General features: G+C 37.3%; 1 protein-coding gene across 3 annotated transcripts in view; it reads right to left on the bottom strand.

Annotated features, from left to right (window-relative positions):
• adck1 (aarF domain containing kinase 1) overlaps positions 1–19,871 on the bottom strand; it is a 117,594-nt gene that overhangs the window by 23,990 nt on the left and 73,733 nt on the right. For all 3 annotated transcript variants that reach the window (XM_082144126.1, XM_082144127.1, XM_082144128.1), the window contains 2 exons: positions 6,364–6,513; positions 4,222–4,419 (listed from right to left, as the gene is read on the bottom strand). In XM_082144126.1, coding sequence (XP_082000252.1) covers positions 4,222–4,419; positions 6,364–6,513 — 348 coding nt within the window. The remainder of the gene's footprint in view (positions 1–4,221; positions 4,420–6,363; positions 6,514–19,871) is intronic.

Raw genomic sequence — 19,871 nt, 5'->3', positions numbered from 1 at the left:
TAATTTGCATGATTTATTCATGCCGTGGTGCATGCTGGGAAATAGAGTCCAGCCGTTAGCACTGCTGAATTAATTAACAATTAAAAAGGGGAGTTAAAAAGGAAAAGGAAAAATAGCACTTGATGTCAAAAAGGTTGCAAATCCTTAAACTACTAAATCAGCATTCCGGTAGCTCAACTCAGCATGACACTAATATGGTTGTGGTTTGATTCTTATGGAAAGCTGATAAAAATCGCTTTGGTCTGCCAAACAAATAAATACACACTACCGTTCAAAGCTTAGGGGTCTATTGAGGTTAGATTTTTTATATATATTTGAAAGAAGTCTCTTATGCTCACCAAGGCTGCATTTATCATCAAAAATAAATGAAATATTGTGATGTGTATATATATATATATATATATATATATATATATATATATATATATATATATATATATATATATATATATATATATATATATATATATATTAATACATGTAATTTACACCTGTGATGGCAAAGCTGTATTTTCATTACTCCACTGCCATTTCTCCAGTCTTCAGTGTCTTCAAGATCCTTCAGAAATCATTCTAAAATGCTGATCAAGAAAAAATTCTTACTATTATAAATGTTGAAAACAGTTGTGCTGCTAAATATTTTTTTGTGGAAACAGTGATTATGGTGAATGTCAATATATATTTAAAAGTACAAAACACATTTTAGCAGCATGGCCTTGCTAATTCAGCAGAAATGGGCTATTGGATATATTTTTTTTTTTATTAGAGTTTTATATTGTTGCATTTATTGCAATTGTTCTGTAAATGTTTACATTTTTACTGTATTTTTATTTATTTTTTGAATTATTCTGGCAACCACAGCCAGTTTTATTAGTAAAAACTTTTTTTTTCTTTTTTGTACAGTGAATCAATGTTAATCTCAACATTTACTAAAATATTATTAAAAGTTGTATGCATTTGCATTAACATTTGTGTAATGCACTGTGAACTAATAAACATTTTTATTCAATAACATTAACAAAGGTTAATAAATGCAGTAATACTATTGCTCATTGTTGATGTTAGTTAATGCATTAACTAATGTTAATAAACATCAAATAAATAACATCTTATTGTAAAGTGTTACTGAAATGGGAAAGGCTTTTACATCATGACAAAAAAAATAAAAATAAAAAATCTGTCACTTTAGTTCAATTTAATGCATCCTTGCTGAATAAAAGTATTAATTCGTGAAAATCATAAAATCGTGCTGACCCCAAACTTCTGAATGGTAGCGTAAATGTAGTTATGTTAATTTGACCTGGCATAATCAATAATGTGTACTTGAAAAATTGTTGTGGTTCTGCTGCAGTGTGATTTCACTACCTGAATCCTCAACAAAACCCTTGCATAAATTATACTTTATATATATAAACTCAAGAATTCTTTATCTTCGCTTCTGGACCATAAAGCATGAAGCTCTGTTGTTGTAGTTTTTAACGCCCATTATTCTCTGCTGGCAATACAATATGTTCTTATCTCTCCTTTCTTATGCAGATGAGACAGCCTCCCTTTCTGCAAATGCCACAGCTGTACATGTGAAATCCGCCTTTATAACTGCCTGTAATTATGGCAGACCAGACTACTTCAAAACATTCTGGTAATTTGATGATGTCGGTGGGAGGAATGGCTGCTGAGACTTTTGCACGGCTTGGAGAATCAGACACTTTCAGAGGTGTAGAGAGAAGGGAAGAGGTACTACACCCCGCTAAAAAAGCATACCCAACATGAGTGGCCATGGACCGGGCCATAATTATCCTCGCAAAGGCTTCGGGGTAATTAATCCACAAAGAAAAGCCACCTGCAGGAAAGGGCACTCAAATGCCACATGCTGACATGACTAAGTGGAACGCTCCTGAAAATGATGAGGATCAGAAAACAAGCAAGCAGCAAATCAGCTAATAGTCAAGTATATCTGACGGTGTCAAACGCTGTTATCATTTCCTGTTTGAGAAATATTCATCGAAATTAATTTCAATGGCTTACTTAAAGTTGACTACGCATATTAAGTCAGAACAGGAAAAAGTATTCAGTATTTGTATAATAATACACAATTTAAGCTGGTAACACTTTACAATAAGGTTTCATTAGTTAACTACATTATTTAACATGAATGAATAATGAACTGCACTTCTACAGCATTTATTAATCTTTGTTAAGGTTAATTTCAACATTTACTAATACATTATTAAAATCAAAAGTTACAGTATATTTGTTAACATTAGTTAATGCACTGTGAACTAACATGAGAAAACAATGAACAGCTTGATTTTTATTAACCAACTTTAACAAAGATGAACAAATACAGTAACAAATGTATTGCTCATTGTTAGTTCATGTTAGTTGACGCGTTAACTAATGTTAATAAACGAAACCTTATTGCAAAGTGTTACCTTTAAGCTATATATATATATAATGTTTGTTTTTTCAAATATATAACGATTTAAAATGTACATACATTAAAAATGTTAATTGAATGGCTCAGTGCTAATCTGTAAGCTATTTATACTGAGTATATATATATATAAAAATTCACATTTATTTATATAGCGCTTTTCACAATACATATTGTTTCAAAGCAGCTTTACAGAAAATGCATGTCTACATTACAATTTAGAGTGATCTGTTGTACATATGCAATGTACATATACAAAGAACAGTTAGCTAATAATGTAGTAATTTAAACAATTTAAGGCAGAAACAATGAGCTCATTAAAGTAATGAATATATGAAGAGTTCAGATGCAAAAGCCTCTAAGTGCCATCTGAAATTGTCTTCTAGAATGATCATTTTTATCAAACTAGTATATTTAAGTTCAATAATTTCACTTAAATGACAATTAATAGGTTATTTTCATTGCCATTAAAGTGAAATTACTGAATTTAAATATATCATTCTAGCAGAAATTTTCAGATGGCACTTAGAGGCTTTTGCATCTGAACTCTTCATATACAGTTATATATAGAAAAAAGTACTTATACGTATAAGTATAAACAAAACAAACTATTAAATATATTAAAAATAACTTTTTATATTAAAAAGTGTTATATAATGCTTAAAGCTTTGTAAAATGTAAGTTGTTAATATTAGTCTTTAAATATTAGGCCCATAATAATACGATAGCTTTAATTCTTCAGGAACCTGTTAACAAATAGTGTTAGCGAAGACTCATAAAAATCAGATGCTCTGTTATAATATGCGTGTACAGCCCAAACTCTTAAGTCCTGTAAAAGGTTATGTAATAAAAGTATAAATAAATGTCCCTGACACCCTCCAGATGGCCAAACGTCCCCCACAGAGGCCAATCCCGGCCAGGCCTGGCTTTCAGAAACTATCTACCACGGCCACACTGACCCAACAGCACTCCTCTGGCCACCAGGCCAGCCACCTGGACAGCTAGTTATTCAGTTTTGATGAGAGGACAGGTGAGCATTGTTCTGTAATGTGGTCAACAGGTGTTATTGTGGTCACTAACAACTGTAAGGCATTAACCAGCACCTCAGTTTTCACAACCTCAATTTACCTAGTCTTTTTTTTTTTTTTTTTGCCTGCAGAAGGAGAGGTTATTGCTAACTTACCACTACATCAAGCAAATGTAGAAACTGTTTGCATTTGTCCCTGAAAAAAAGATTACAAGCAAAAATACACTACCAGTAAAAAGTTTAGATACTGCATCTATGTTCCTCATTATCTTAAAAACCATATGAAGTTTAAACGATTATGCTGAAGTGCTTAAAATCTGTTTTGTACGCAAATATAAATTATGCCTTTGTATAAATGGGTCAGGGAAAAAATGGTAACATCTACGTAAATTAACAGGTTAAATTAAAGTCAAAAAACATTATTTAACATCACTTAACCAACATCAATTTATACCAAAAAAACAACTATTCTTATGAGTTAAATCAGGTAGAAATAGCTCTTTAAGTTAACAATGGCAGACTGCCACTTACGGTGTATGCATGGATGAATTGGATGGGACAGTAAAGGACAAACAGTGTCCAGCAGGTTAAAAAGAGCCGCAGCAAAACTTTGATGAAGTTAAAATTAAAGATTTTTTTGTGTGTTATTGCATGTGGAAAATAGTATCAATAAAGGATGAGTAAGTGTGTCCAAACTTTGATCAAAACACCCTTGTATTATTCAAAATAAACGGTATAAGTAATGCTTAGAGATTATTACCTCAGATTGAGTGACAGGCGTCTGGCTGATGCCAGCATTAACTGATGTCCATGAGCGGGCGGTGAGGACACAAGCGAACAGAGGGTAGAGATCTCCTGTGCCCAGACGCTTACTGTAACGCTCTATGCCTTTCAAGTCTCCCTTTATCAAACTCTGCCACAGCCTGCAGTAGTCCAGCCTGAAGTCCTGGTTCAGCACCTTGGACAGAGACACACCTTGTTCTGTTAGTGTTTGGTTTTTTTAAACAAACGCAATAGAAGCTTAAAAAGTAAAAGTGTGTTATTTCTACACTACTAGAGCCACCAAACGGAATCATAAAATTAACGAATGTTCTCAAACTGGTTTCTTTAACCCAAAAAGATGTCCCTGCCTCAAATTCACTGTATTGGTTGAGCTAAAATTGCTTAAAAATCTGGTTGGTTGAGATGTTCAAACAAACAGAGCAACCGCGTCATGTTTACACTCTTCAAGAAGTCTTTCTTGCTCATCAAGGCTGGATTTATTTGATAAAAAAAAATACAGTAAAAACAGTAATATTGTGAAATTGTATTACCACTAAAAAACTTTAAACCGCTTTTCAAATGTAATTTATTCAAAGCTGAATTTTCAGCATCATTATTCCAGTCATCAGTGTCACATGATCCTTCAGAAATCATTCTAATATGCTGATTTACTGCTTAAGAAACATTTATTATTATTTACTAATGCTGTTGTAAACAGTTGTGCTGCTTAATGTATTTGTGAAAACGTGATACATTTTATGATGACAGAAAGATCAAAAGAACAGCATTTATTTAAAATACAAACCTTTTGAAAATGTTGTAATTTAATGAATCTTTCCGAATAAAAGTTTAAATTTCTTCCTATTATTTTTCGGACCTGAAACTTTTGAATGGTAGTGCACACTTGAAATGTAAAAACGGGAAAAATAAATAAAAATGATAAAAAATAAAAAATAAATAAAATCACAAACACCAATTAACTCTTTCCCCGCCAGCATTTTTGATCATTTTTACAAGAATTTCATGGCCCCCAGAATATTTTATTGTATGAATATCTGAAAATGCAATATATCAAAAGAAAGAATAGACCCTCTGCTTTTAAACAAACAAATGAAAACAAAAAAAATAACCAAAACGTTTATTCCAGCTTCATGCATTCTTTCTTTTTAATCAACACTTAAATGTGGGTAAGTTTCATAAAAAAAAGCAGCATTTTAAGCAAAAAGCTGAGAAAATTAAGTTTTTTTTCAAAGACTACATCCAGATGTGATTCAGAACGATGATCAAAACATAGATGGAGTAGATTGAGTCAAATCAACACCCCTAGTGCTTCACATTCCTGCTCGTCCTGGGTCGACATTTCATTCAGTAACTTTAGGCAGTTTTGATTTATATGCTGTTGAATGTTGATGATCACGTTATTTTAAATAAGCATATGATTACATATGCTATCGCTTGTTTCTGCTTCTCTTTCAAGAAGATGTGTAATAGCGCCCCCTAACATATAACAGTGAAAACACGGAAAGCCGGAAAATTCCATCAATGGCAGGGAAAGAGGTCCATCTAAAGAGTCTTAGACAGTTGAGAAAATGGAAACTTGTTTCTCATTATGTTGTTATTATTACAGAAAAAGATTACTTTATAGTTACTAACATTAAATCTTGTGGGCCTCATTAACTGCATCGGGTTAAATTAAAGGCCAGCACATCCCTCACAGAGACAAACAATACACTGGAATACCACTAGGACCGCACCATTTTGCCACTCCAATTAATTAACATAGACACATTCAACCCATGGCTTTCAACAAACACAACATGCCATGAATTAGTGTTTTGGACAAACCAACCAAATGTCATTGCTACAATGCCTTTTTCATGTTTATCATGTTCAGAGAGCTGCAGGATAGTGTGTATTGGTGTGTTTGCATGAGCTTGTAATAAGTGGGAGGTGGAAATGTGCAGTTCCTAAAACACACTGGAGCTTCAGGGCCACTTAAATGAAATGCTTTTAGTCTGCTGCAGCATATACAGGCCTGAGTGCGCAGCTGACCTGGGAGCCAGCGGGTGAATAATGAGGTGTAATATGTGATGAATTTGCTTCTCTGTCGAGTCTGTGGCGGCCTCGGCCGATGTCTTACCTGATACAGGCCGTGATCGAGTAACACAATTTCCGTCTTATTGCTTTCAGGACACTTTCGCACCAGCACGTTGCCGGGGTGAGGATCGCAGTGCACGAATCCGTTGACGAATATCATCTCACTGTATATCTTGCCCAGGTTCTGGGAGATCTGAGGAAAGGAAGGAGTAAGAAGGGGAACGTGACAGAGAGAGAGAGAGAGAGAGAGAGAGAGAGAGAGAGAGAGAGAGATACATATATATTACTGTATCGTAGTAAGAACTGGTTTCAAAAGCAAAGATGGTTACACTTTATTTCGATAGTCCACTTTAGACATTCCTATAACTGTAAGTACCTTTGCAACTAGGTCAACAAACTCATTAATTTGCAACTACTTATCAACTAACTCGTTACAGTAGTAGTAGACTGTTAGTAGAATAAGCTGACGTACTTGCAAAGTTACTTATAGTGAGTAGATTTTCTGTTGGGGAACATTAAAATAAAGTTTTAGCAGATATTAAGCAGTCTACTAATACTCTAAGGACTAGTAGTTGAGATGTAGTTGCAAAGTTACTTTTAGTTAGTAGAATGCCTAAGTGACTATGAAATGAAAGTGTTAATGGCAAATCTTTATTTAAATACAATGTTATTTTATTAAACCCTATTTTGCACAATGTTGCCTGAAGAAAAAATGTTGCATATGAAGCAGGCTGAAGCATATGAATGACCAAACATGGCTAAATGCTGTCCTTATGACTAACACATATTGCAAATATTCTTTTAAATTAATTATTTTCCATTGGCGCATAGTATTACCTATATCTGTAATAATTTATAAATTAGTTTTTAATAGAGATTTAAAAGATTTTAATAGATGTCCAATTAAGAAATCTGAATCAGATATTTCACATTTGTACATTCATTGCTTTTATAATGTGTGCAATAGAGGGTTAAAAAACAAAAAACAAAGAAGATAAACTAACATGCACCATAAAGACCTACACGTATTACAAATTGGACTCATGGCCTTGTAATTAGCCAATGTGCTCCAAAACGTTGTGCTTTAGTGTGACCAAAAAAAAAAAAAAAAAACCTGACAAAAAAAGACAAAAAACAAAGTGGAGTACATAGATTAAGCTGCGTAATTGATCTAGAAGCATGGGGGGAAAAGACTTGCAACCTTTCAACATAAAAGACAAACAATATTAACAAAAATGCAGAAATAGCAGAAATGCATAACATAAATTGTACATTTCCATTGCTATGCAGGGTCTGGGGGCAGACAAATAAGGAGCCCATTTAAAATGACGTAAAACGTTTTCCCGAAGATGCTGTGGCCCCAACAGATGAGAAAGTATTTATTATAAAACAACCCCCGATGCAATTATTCCACCCACTCTCGCTCTTTGAAGATAAGTTGTGATAAGCATCTCCCCTCAGCTATGTTATAATGCAGAGAGCCAATGTGAAGTAGGTTGAGGAAATGTCAGTCTGAAGCACAGAGAATAAATCAAGCATTTATTCATACTCCCCGGGCTGGTGTCCATATACAGTTTACCCCAATAATTTAAATTAATTTGAATTGTTTAGCTTAATTGTTTAATTTTTCATTCATATTTTCATTGTTTACAGGACAGCACTTTTTTGTTGCCTTACAAGCACTGGTGTTTTCTTCTGGAAATGCAAATCTAGCTACTTTTGTGACACATAGGACATTTTGTTGTACTTGAGCTGATGTATATTCCGTGGCACGATCATGCCCAGATAAACATGCACGTATATGGATGAGGACAAATATGCAAAATGCCTGGGAGTTTATTAAGCCCTGAATTGTTGTGAATCATCAAAAATTGCTTTTTGAGATTGTGTAGCTCGCAAAAGTGGTGATCTAAATCCATTATGTCATCCAAATGTAAAACAATGACAGTGCGATGTGAGCCGTATGAATGACCAAAGGCTCTCATGAGGACGGACACATGTCGTAGTCAATACTGGTGGCACAAAAAAAAGTTGCACAAAACATCACTGTTAACATTAATGAGTGCAATAAATTAAATTAATATTTTTTTCTCCTTTATTTCTGTTTAATTCACTCAACTTCTAAATCAACAGATTAGCTCTCATACTTAAAAAATACGGGAACAATTATATATATATATATATATAGTGTGCAAACTTCGCAGAAAGGTCAAGCAGTCAGATCTGTAAGTTACCCAAAGCTCACAATAATAATCACTATACTAAAAGCAATGCGTCCCGGGATGGCGGAGGATCCCTGAAGGCCTGATTGGGCATGCATAGACAGCAAGAGGAGTTTTATTATGCTAATAAACACTTTAGGATGCAGGGGAAGAAAAGCTCATCAACAGTGCCCTTGGAGGGAAGATGCAGACGAATATCCCCAGGCAGGGCGCCATGCGAAGGGTATGCAAAAGGCAGATTAAAAGGAGTTGTGTGGACCAAAGTGAACTTGATGCAGGGAAAGAGAAAGCGGGGTAAGGCTATTTAAAGGTGAAGTGAATCGTTTTTATAGGTCATTGCTTGGTGCCCTTATCTGATTGTATACATGCAATATCAAAAACGTAATATTTCACACTGCTGCTACTTGGATAAAGGCTAAACAATCAAAAAGGCAAAAACTCTTTTTAAACAAATCTGATCTAAACAGCATGAGTAAAAACCTGTGCCTTTTGTCTCCAAAAAAAAGAAGAGATGTGTTGCCTACGCTCTGCTGCTGCCAGAAGAGATACTTACTCTTTAAGGGAGTTTCAATACATACTGCATACAGACATATACTGTATTTATACATATACAAATATACATATATACACACACACACACACACACACACACACACACACACACACACACACACATATATATATATATATATATATATATATATATGTATATATGTATATATATATATATATAGATAAGGGCACCAAGCAATGACCTATAAAAACGATTCACTTCACCTTTAAATAGCCTTACCCCGCTTTCTCTTTCCCTGCATCAAGTTCACTTTGGTCCACACAACTCCTTTTAATACATAATACTCCTTATACATACATATATATGTATACATATACAAAAACTATTGTGAATAACGGTGTTTCCATTAAGCGATGTTATGCGACTAAAGCATAATTTTTTTCCTCTTGCGATAAGTCCTTCAAAAAAAAAAATCATGGCGACGGATGTTGGTAAGTTTATATAAATCGCAGCCACCGCACTAGCCAGTATTGAGGAAGGAGATGTAGGCATGTTATCCAAGTATTAATGGCAAGGAAAGACCCTTATACTTGGGAGCGGGTGCTGAGGTGTTTCTGGGTATTTCTCCCTCCAATCTGCTTCAAGGTCTTGATTGTGGCATTTCTTTGTGGTTTAGAAACCAGTATTCCTGTAATTCTTGTATTTTATGAGTTTAATAAAGAACTGTCTTGTCTTCTGTACCGCGTCATCTACGTCAGGTGACCTGTAAATGCGCAAAAACTGTTTCCATTGCAGTTTTGCGAAATTTTCCTTTGTCGAATTGCCTGAAAAACCACCTCATGCGAGTGTAAAACCTTTTTTGCGATATATGGGAGTTTTTGCAAAATGTATGTGTTTCCATTGGGCAAATTTTCAATTCGCAATTTCAATTTGCGCAATTTGAAGGGTAATGGAAAGCGGCTAATTGTTCCGCTTAGACTACGGTTACCACACCTCAAATTATTGTTCAGATGATGTATTTCAAGATATTTGTCAGGTTTTTGTCCTTAAAACGCTAATATCTTGCGCATCTAATCCCAAGCCTCTGTTGCTGATTCCAAAACATAATTTTAGAGCTAGTAACGGAGGTTTGATCTACTGATAGCAGACTAATGCAATAATTAGAGAGAGAGAGAGAGAGAGAGAGTTATCAGTTGTGTATGATGTAGCATCAGGACGAAATCACGATGACTAATTCATTCTAAGTTTCAGAAAGCTTTTAACCTATTGGACTCCTTCATGTAAATCACAGTCCTAGCGCCAATGAGTCTGGATCAAATTGCTCCATTGACACGTTAGTGTCATGGTAGAGATAAAACAGAAACACCTCCAAACTTTTTCGTTTAACTCAGAATATAAGTCATTCCAAAATCTATTTGATATATTCCTGTATGTATGTACTGTATGTATGTATGTTTCCCATCGCATAATAGCCTACTTATGACTTTCTAGTTGTGCTAGTTGAACTCTAAGTGCTTATTTTCAAGAATAAGAATGTATTTTGTATCTTCCAGACATATCTATCTTGGTACCGAATTAAACCTCTCGGTTTGCCTAAGCTAAATATATAAAGTAGGTTACAATAAAATGTATTATACTATGTTTACCATCATCTGGAGTAGAAATGACGAATTCTAACACCATCATAAACCATGCAAATTAGGCTGTCAGAAGGAGACAAAGAGACTCTCTCCCGCTCAAAGTTTTCTGAGTGTTATTGGTCAGTTCACCCAAAAAAGGTGTGGACGAAGATTTCCTTAAAGAACGGTGACGGTGGCTCATCGTCTCTCTCCAAGTTTGTTTGCTCTCCACGTTTGTCCTCTCTCCGAGTTTTGTTTTGTGTTTTACCTCTGTTTTCTTAGCTTTTTGTCTCAGTCTTATCTCCGGCTTCTTGCCTTGTTTTAGTCTCGTGCTCCTTCATTTCTATAGTGAAATGGACTTAGCCTGAATTTCCGGCAACTTTGCTTGCAAGTAAACCGTTTGAACTTCCTGCGAAAGACACGCGCTCCGGAAGAACCGGAAGAACCGAAAGAACGCTTCAAACCCAAGCGGGAAGGAAGTCGACCGGAAGTTGAAGCCGGCTGCGTGCCACCATCTTGTAGCAGAACTTCACCTGCTGTTAGCATCCCATTGACTCCCATTCATTTTGGCGTCACTTTGACAGCGAATAACTTTACATCTGAGGCGTTTGAAGACTCCATTTGTCCATTATTTATTTCTAAAGAAACACGACAATGTATAAAATGCTCCATTACCTTGTATCTTACGTTATGGCCCCGTAAAAACAGTTTTTGTAAAAGTAGGCTAACGATTGCGTCATAACCACACGACTCTCTGTCGCACAGTAGAGAGATTACCGTATTGACGGGAGGAGAAGCTCGCGGCAATCGGGGAGACGTGGAGGCAAAATGACAAAATAATTCATCAGAATACCTAGCAAAAGTTTCTCCTGCTCGTAGCTCATGGACACCTCCTACTCACGATCTCCGTCTCTGCAAGATTCGGAAGGGAATGATTCAGATTTCTCATGCCACAGCCACTAGAAGACAGACGGGTTGCTCACGTCACATCTACGTCGTCAAGCTCAGTTTGAGTCTGCGCGTCAGGAACGGAAGTCCAAAAAAATCGCTAAAAATGGGCTTCACTTGCCTCAATGGGCTTGATGCACAGCTGCACTACTTCCTGAACTTCAGCCAGCTCTTTGTTTCCTGTCTGCCATTATTGGACAAACTGATTAATCCAGGTGTGCCTGACCTCAGTAACAATAATCAGACACACCTGGATTAATCAGTTTGTCCAATAATGGCAGACAGGAAACAAAGAGCTGGCTGAAGTTCAGGAAGTAGTGCAGCTGTGCATAAAGCCCATTGAGTTCCAATGAGATGACTCTGTCCATTTCTTATACTGTCTAAGCTTCAAACTCACGGACACACCGAGGACGGACACTCACACACGCATTCTTGCTCAGCACCAAAGATCCATGCAAGTATTATTTCTATAGAGATTTAAATGCATTTAAGATTATCTACCCCTGCTTTAAGGTGATTTGATTCTTTGCTGGCTCTCAAAGGTTAACTGTTTGTGATATTTTGCCATTCTGTTATCTGCTCTTTCTTTCTTTCTTTCTTTACTTTTGTTATTCTGTTTATATATATTCTTTGTTTAAATGTAGTCGTATGTTTTATAGTTTCATTTATTAAAACCCATTATATGCTTGATTGTCTCTGTCTGCTGCTCACCGAACAAAGTCTCTTAAATGTGTGACCTTAAGCTACAAGCTTCATATTGTTGAGTACTTTAGTTAGTAATCTTATAGAACAGGAAAGTAATTCTTCATGATCAGAAGAATGACCTTTCTTGAGAGTTTATAAGAAGAATAATCCTTCTTGAGAGTTGATAAGAAGATCGTCGGCTACGGTCGGTTCGGTGGACGAATGGATTATTCGATGTGAAATTAATTCTGTTAAAGTTTATTCTGAAATGTGATCTATTGCCAATCTGTATAGTTGATTATAATTTGTTGTAGTTAATTATCTATATATAGAGATACAAATACATGGGGCTATGTATTGCCTTTTTGGGCGATTTTAAATGTGTAGGTAATAATTGATCATAACCAGTATGATTAATTATTAATTAATTATATATTCCCCTCATTTGAGCTAATTCGCTACAATGAATTACCTGAATCTGTGCGTCTCTCAACAGTGTTCGGCAGCAGCGTCTTTGCTAAAAGCAAAACTTGTACGTTTACATGCTCCATCAAAGAACAGAGCCGTTATTACATCGCAAGTGATAAATGTATTATAGCTTTAAGTCGCAAAACAATTTTACTGATAGCGCTAACAACACGTTTGAGTGCAAAAGAGAGCGAGAGAAAGAGTATATGCTTTCAGTAGATAATAAAACGTAATTTTGTGGCAAAAAAACATGGAAAAATTTGTCATTTTTATCCTATTGTTTACAATATTTATTTGCTTGGTCAGTGTCTTTGTGGCTTTTGGTTCTTTTGCTTTTGTAGGCTGTAAGGACCTTTGAAATAACTGAAATCATTTGGCGAAGTGATTTGGAACTGTAATGCGGTCAAGACCTGGAACTACTTTAGCCGTACGTTTCCCTGAAAATAATTGCACACCTTAGAACGTTCGACAACCAATCATATTCAAGCGTCCAATATATACAGTACATTCTTAGGTCAAAAATAAAGTCAATATTAAGTCAATATCTCACAGAAGAAACAGCAAAATTATCAATTTCATCTTATGAGGAAATAGCCAGAAAATGAAGATCCATATAAGGTCACCAGGCTCTGCTAACCCCAACTGCTGGAGGGAGGCCATCACGACAACAAATATTTGGCATTGATTAATTAACGCATCAATGAAGTGCAAAATTAGCTTGCAGCATTGCAAATAAAGGTCCTGTCTATCCTCCAATTCCTCCTCCCTCCATGCCTCTCTCCCAGCTTCCCAGGATCCCTCTCCGCTCTCTGCTTCCGCTGGGGTAGGAGTGAGTGCATGCAGAGAATAAATCATATTTTCTGTCCCATTTCACCAAACCGATGAATCCCTGGCAGCATCAGAGCGCGCCATCCACAGGGGGACGACAAGGGGCCATGCTGCTCTGACAACTTCACCAGCACTTCATACCAAAGAAGCTGAGGAAAAGAGTGGGGCATTCCTGCCAGCGGCCAACACCAAACGAATGCGTGTCTGACGCGTGTCTGAAGTTTCAGTGAGAGGAAGGGGGGCTGGCGCACCGATCACACGTACATGCGGGCACCTAGTCAGAATGACTCAGCACAGGATTCCTTTCATGCTGGAGTCGGCCCTTTAGAAGCATGCCGTCTTCACACGTCTCCTGCATGCCATGTTGCAAAGGGGGATTCAGGGACGGGACAGCTCCTTTCAACAGCACGGTAAAAATAGCAAGCACTAGAAACGTGAGACGAATCTCGTCGTCCTTTCAACTCGTTTGAGGATGTGGTCCGTGTCACAGGACACAAAGAAATCACCTGCCAGTGAAGCTCTCTTTGGGGACAGAAAGACGGAGGTGCCTTTGTGAGCGTATGTGCGCACGTGTTATTACCTGTGAGGACGGCCTGAGCGGATGATGTCTACCTGAGCATTAGCTGAACACAGCTGGCTTGTCGTGTCGCAGTAGATTGAATTTTTTCAGAAGGGACGATGCAATTACTCCTACTGGGGCTCTTGACACAGAATAAAAAAGTCTCCATATGGACCTCTTCTGCCGGCCGAGTGAATATCATGCCATTGTGGCACAGCAGAACGATGAAAGAGATAGAAAAAACGCCTGATATACGTTCTGTCTTTCAATCTGGAAAAATGCAGTGTTAAAATGCAGTGAAAAAAGTGTTACTGACAATTCACAAAACGAAAGCTGGTTTTTGACCAACAATATAACATGCTAAAAATAAAGTAATCGTGAAATGTTGTTTGCAACCCATTTTACAGAGAAGCAAGATGAGTCAATGAGTAAAAATGTAGGACGGGACTTGATTTTATCCATCAGGACTTGATTGGATAGTGAATAATAGGCATTTCAAAACCATTTAGCAGGCAAAGCATAGGGTATCAAAAACTAGAACAGATTGCCCCAACTTACTCATCTTCTCTGAATGACCAGCCGACTATTCACCCAAAAAACCCAGATAAATCCATCCCACACACTCGCCATTCTGGGCAACTGAGCCGATTTCATCTTCTTATTTACAGAGACAATATAAAGCGAATGTCATTGAATTTAACTCTAAAAAAAAGCTGATTTATTTAAACCTTCCTGTTGTAATCTTGGCCCTGCGCTGATCAATACAGGGCAAGACAAAGCGAAAGGCTTTTAACAGAGCGCAGCACTAAATCTAATGAGCCGCTCTCAGCGGCTGGCACATGTGCGGCTGAATTGACAGATCTGTGAGGGAGATAAGAAGTTCTACCCCTCTGACGTCGTCAATCTCTCCCTTCCACAAACCTGCGACACAACATACACAAATGTCTATGACAAATGCTTAGAAAAACTGGACGTCTAACCGGCCTCTCTGAAACGTATGTATTCTTCAACCGCCAGTCACCACAAGCCTCTGAGAACAGAAGTTTTTAGGATTTATGTGGAGTTGAGGTAGAAAATAATCTAGGGACGCATAAATATTAAGATGATAGATAGATAGATAGATAGATAGATAGATAGATAGATAGATAGATAGATAGATAGATAGATAGATAGATAGATAGATAGATAGATAGATAGATAGATAGATAGATAGATAGATAGATAGATAGATAGATAGATAGATAGATAGACAAACAATACCGATAAAAAAAAAGGTATCAATATATTGTGCATGGTTGCTAGGTAGTTGCTAGGGTGTTCTGGATGGCTGCTTACTGGTCCAAATTTTAAAAAAGGAAGAAAAAAAAAAGCACAATGTCTTGTTTAATAGCTGGGTTGGCGGCTTTTAAGAACCTAAGTGCGTGCCACAACACGCCAGTCATAATTTTTGTACATTTGTGTACAGAATAACCATATATGACGTCCATTTATGACGTCTCGCCCGGGATGATTGAGCATTATGTGTGACTACGGTGGTTGAATGTAGTTCCAGGGCTCAGTTAAAGACCCGGGCTGAGCGTCAGGTACTGAAAGGAGTGTTTGTTTCAATCTTCAAGCATGTCATCCACTCTAAGACAAGCTGTCTTCTTTAATATCTCACCTCCACTGCGCTTGTCAGTCGGGATTTCCTGTTAGGACGCCTCTGTTTGACCTAAATACTGACAACCGCGACGCACACATGAACGCAGCCAGGGAACGGCTCGTTCCGGCACCTTGACAACGCCTTCTGCAAAAAGAAGAAAAAAAAAAAAAAGAAAAAAAAAGGCCTGTGTTCATAATATCAATTATACACTGTATCATTATCCACAAGTCCCTTTCAGCGGGAGGATAAGCCAGCGCAGGCTTTTTGTACTGTCAGCGCCGAGCACTGTCGGCGTGTAGAAACACGACTCACAGTCACCTTAAAGAGGCAAGCGATCTGACAGGCAGAGTGCGGCGGAGCTGGGAAAACAAAAAGTCCTCCATTACAAGCTACTAATGCATAACAACACGAAGCATTACTGAGAGGCCATTTACAGTCCTGCATCCCATTAATCAGTGACCACTGGGAGAAAGAGCCACCAGCGCCGCAAACAATTGATCTCAAAGGGACACCGTCTTTCAATTATGGTAATTAATTACGTCTTTTCTATTTGTTATCTGGTGGGTTGGACTGGGCGACAGTGAAGAGAGTGTGTTGCAGCAGGAGACGGATTCTTCACTGTCACACTTCAGTGTCACAGTCATCATGTTTGATTGGACCATGTCAAGTGGACGCTGAAAGATGGCAGAGCAACTTCACAGGCTTTTTTGTGAGGATGCTGGTAAACAAGTGGTTAAAAGTGGTATTTAGTTTTAATGTTGAAGGGGTAGTTCACCAAAAATGAGTCCTCATTTACTCAACCTCATGTTCCAAACCTGTATGAATTGCATTATTTTATTAAATACAAAAGGTAAGAGATTCTGAAAAAAAAAAAAATATATATATACACTCACCTAAAGGATTATTAGGAACACCTGTTCAATTTCTCATTAATGCAATTATCTAATCAACCAATCACATGGCAGTTGCTTCAATGCATTTAGGGGTGTGGTCCTGGTCAAGACAATCTCCTGAACTCCAAACTGAATGTCAGAATGGGAAAGAAAGGTGATTTAAGCAATTTTGAGCGTGGCATGGTTGTTGGTGCCAGACGGGCCGGTCTGAGTATTTCACAATCTGCTCAGTTACTGGGATTTTCACGCACAACCATTTCTAGGGTTTACAAAGAATGGTGTGAAAATGGAAAAACATACAGTATGCGGCAGTCCTGTGGGCGAAAATGCCTTGTTGATGCTAGAGGTCAGAGGAGAATGGGCCGACTGATTCAAGCTGATAGAAGAGCAACTTTGACTGAAATAACCACTTGTTACAACCGAGGTATGCAGCAAAGCATTTGTGAAGCCACAACACGCATAACCTTGAGGCGGATGGGCTATAACAGCAGAAGACCCCACCGGGTATCACTCATCTCCACTACAAATAGGAAAAAGAGGCTACAATTTGCACGAGCTCACCAAAATTGGACAGTTGAAGACTGGAAAAATGTTGCCTGGTCTGATGAGTCTCGATTTCTGTTGAGACATTCAGATGGTTGTGCATCCCACAAATCTCCATCAACTGCAAGATGCTATCCTATCAACATGGGCCAACATTTCTAAAGAATGCTTTCAGCACCTTGAATCAATGCCACGTAGAATTAAGGCAGTTCTGAAGGCGAAAGGGGGTCAAACACAGTATTAGTATGGTGTTCCTAATAATCCTTTAGGTGAGTGTATATATATATATATATTAGTGGTGGGCCGTTATCGGCGTTAACGTGCTGCGTTAACGCGAGACTCTTATCGCGCGATAAAAAAAATATCGCCGTTAATCTATTCTCCAAGTTGGGTTGGGAGATGATGACGCAATCTACCCGCGGCCGCGAGGTAAACCCGGCTGCAACGCATATTCGTCGTCATCTTAAGTAAACACGGCTGAAAGTGAAAGCTGGTGAAAAAGATCGGTGCAACATCCATTATTTGGACTTGGTTCGGGTTTAAGCCGTCAGACGAGCAGCAGCAAACTATATACAGAGTGTGTGGGGTAACAGTTCGGTAAGTTAACACACGACTAATCCGTTCTACCACCTCAAATTCAAAACGAAACATGATATCACTGAATACCAGCGCGCGCGTATTATTCCCATTCCAATATATCTTAGTGCAGGGCCGGATCTACTATATGGGCAATCTGGGCACGTGCCCAGGGGCACGTGTTTAAAAGCAATTGTTTAAAAGCAGGGGCACCATTGTTTAAAAGCAATTGTTAAAATTGCTTTTAAACAATTCATGTGCGACAAGACAAAAGTCTGACTGTGACACACACACACACACACAGACACAGAAAGACGCGCGCGCGCCAGTATCGTGCGCACAGACAGCACGCCAGAATACAGTTATCTTTCGTGCTTGAACTTACAATAACACACACAATTATGCCAAAATGTCCGTTTTGTCGAGTATCTTCATAACATAAGAGCTGTCTTATGATGAACGTCAAGAGTTGTGAAAGAATGAGGCGCGTGCGAGAGCCGCGTCTCCGTCAGCTGGTCTTAAAGAGACAGCAGCCAATAAAGCTTTCTGTCAGTAAAGTTAATCAAAGAACAAAAAGAACAGAGAAAATGACTCACTGCTGTTGACTAAAGTTTTTTTTTTTTTTTTTTTTTTTGCTATAATAAGGATTAGTCTATATTTAATTTATAATTTATGCAGTGCAGTTTGACCATTTCGGTATATGTCCTAGGTCTACCTGTTTGACAGGCACAGGTAAATATGAAATTTATTTTTAACTCTTGTATTATTGAGACAAATAACAATATTGAATTTATTTTAATTTGAAAACACAGTGCATTTAGTTGTTGTTTCTAGTTTGAGTTGAGAAATGGGCTACAAATTTCAGCATTATCACTAATCTGTGTGTGCATTTTACTTGAGAAATAAGCAAGTTAACTCATGAAACCATTTGTTTACTATATCGCAATCGCATATCGCAATATTGACCTCAATAATCACAATATGACATTTTCCCCAAATCGTGCAGCCATACTTTTCAGAAAAATGTATTTCGTATCATTGTCTTGTGAACTAGTCATTCAGCTTTTGATCAATAGTGATTGGCATGTTAAATCCCACACCTGGTGTGTGTTCCTTTGGAGGGTGTGGTTGTCAGGTAGGGGAGGGGGCCCATGAGCTTCAGTGCCCAGGGGCCCCTGGGGGTACTAATCCAGCCTTGCTTAGTGGTGTAGCACATCATCTCGATTTTAAGAATCGTTGTTGTGTTTCTTTTTAACTGAAAAGACATCAGTTAGACAATATTCTAATTTTAAATTTGGGGTTTCATAAGCTCCAAGCCATAATAAACATTAGACCTACTTAAGTCTCTGCAGCTAGTGTACTTAAATTTTATTTATCTGCAAAATTATGTTGTATACTTACAGTTTTGCACAATATATGTTCTCAAAACTACATACACCCTTTAAAAGATATATACATTTAGCAGTTGTTTAGCATGGGTCTGTGTAATCTGTTCTGAAATGGTTTTATTATAAAATACTGTAAATCGTTATCGCAAGAGGCTGCAATGTATATCACAATATAGATTTTAGGCCATATCGCCCATCCCTAATTGATAGCCTATAGTAGTTGATAATAACATAGGCCTACCTAATGTTGCCTACGGACGGTAACAGTACAGTAGTAACCTTTTACAGTCTATGAGTAGAACAGCTTTCTCAAGCAGTTTGTGATGCATTTTGGAAACAGGAGATGAGCCCCTGGTCTAATGCGCCACCTGGCTTGAGAAACCCGTTCTCAAAGACTTACTTTTATAGTCATTATTTGGGTAGCACACATATTCTGAATGCCTTCGGCAGAATTCAAATGAGCCATTTTAATCTAGATTAATCTAGATTAATTTCAAAATTAATCTAGATTAATCTAGATTAAAAAAATTAATCTATGCCCACCTCTAATATATATATATATATATATATATATATTTTTTTTTTTTAGAATAGGGTCCATTGTTGTTTTGGGTTTTTTTATTGTACAAACTGAATTTCATTGTAGGTACAATAACAATTGAATAAT

This window comes from Leuciscus leuciscus, assembly GCF_965113295.1.
Source record: "Leuciscus leuciscus genome assembly, chromosome: 17".
Classification (NCBI taxonomy): domain Eukaryota; kingdom Metazoa; phylum Chordata; class Actinopteri; order Cypriniformes; family Leuciscidae; genus Leuciscus; species Leuciscus leuciscus.
The sequence above is the reverse complement of the archived record's forward strand: the minus strand, read 5'-3'. Positions and strand labels throughout refer to the sequence as shown.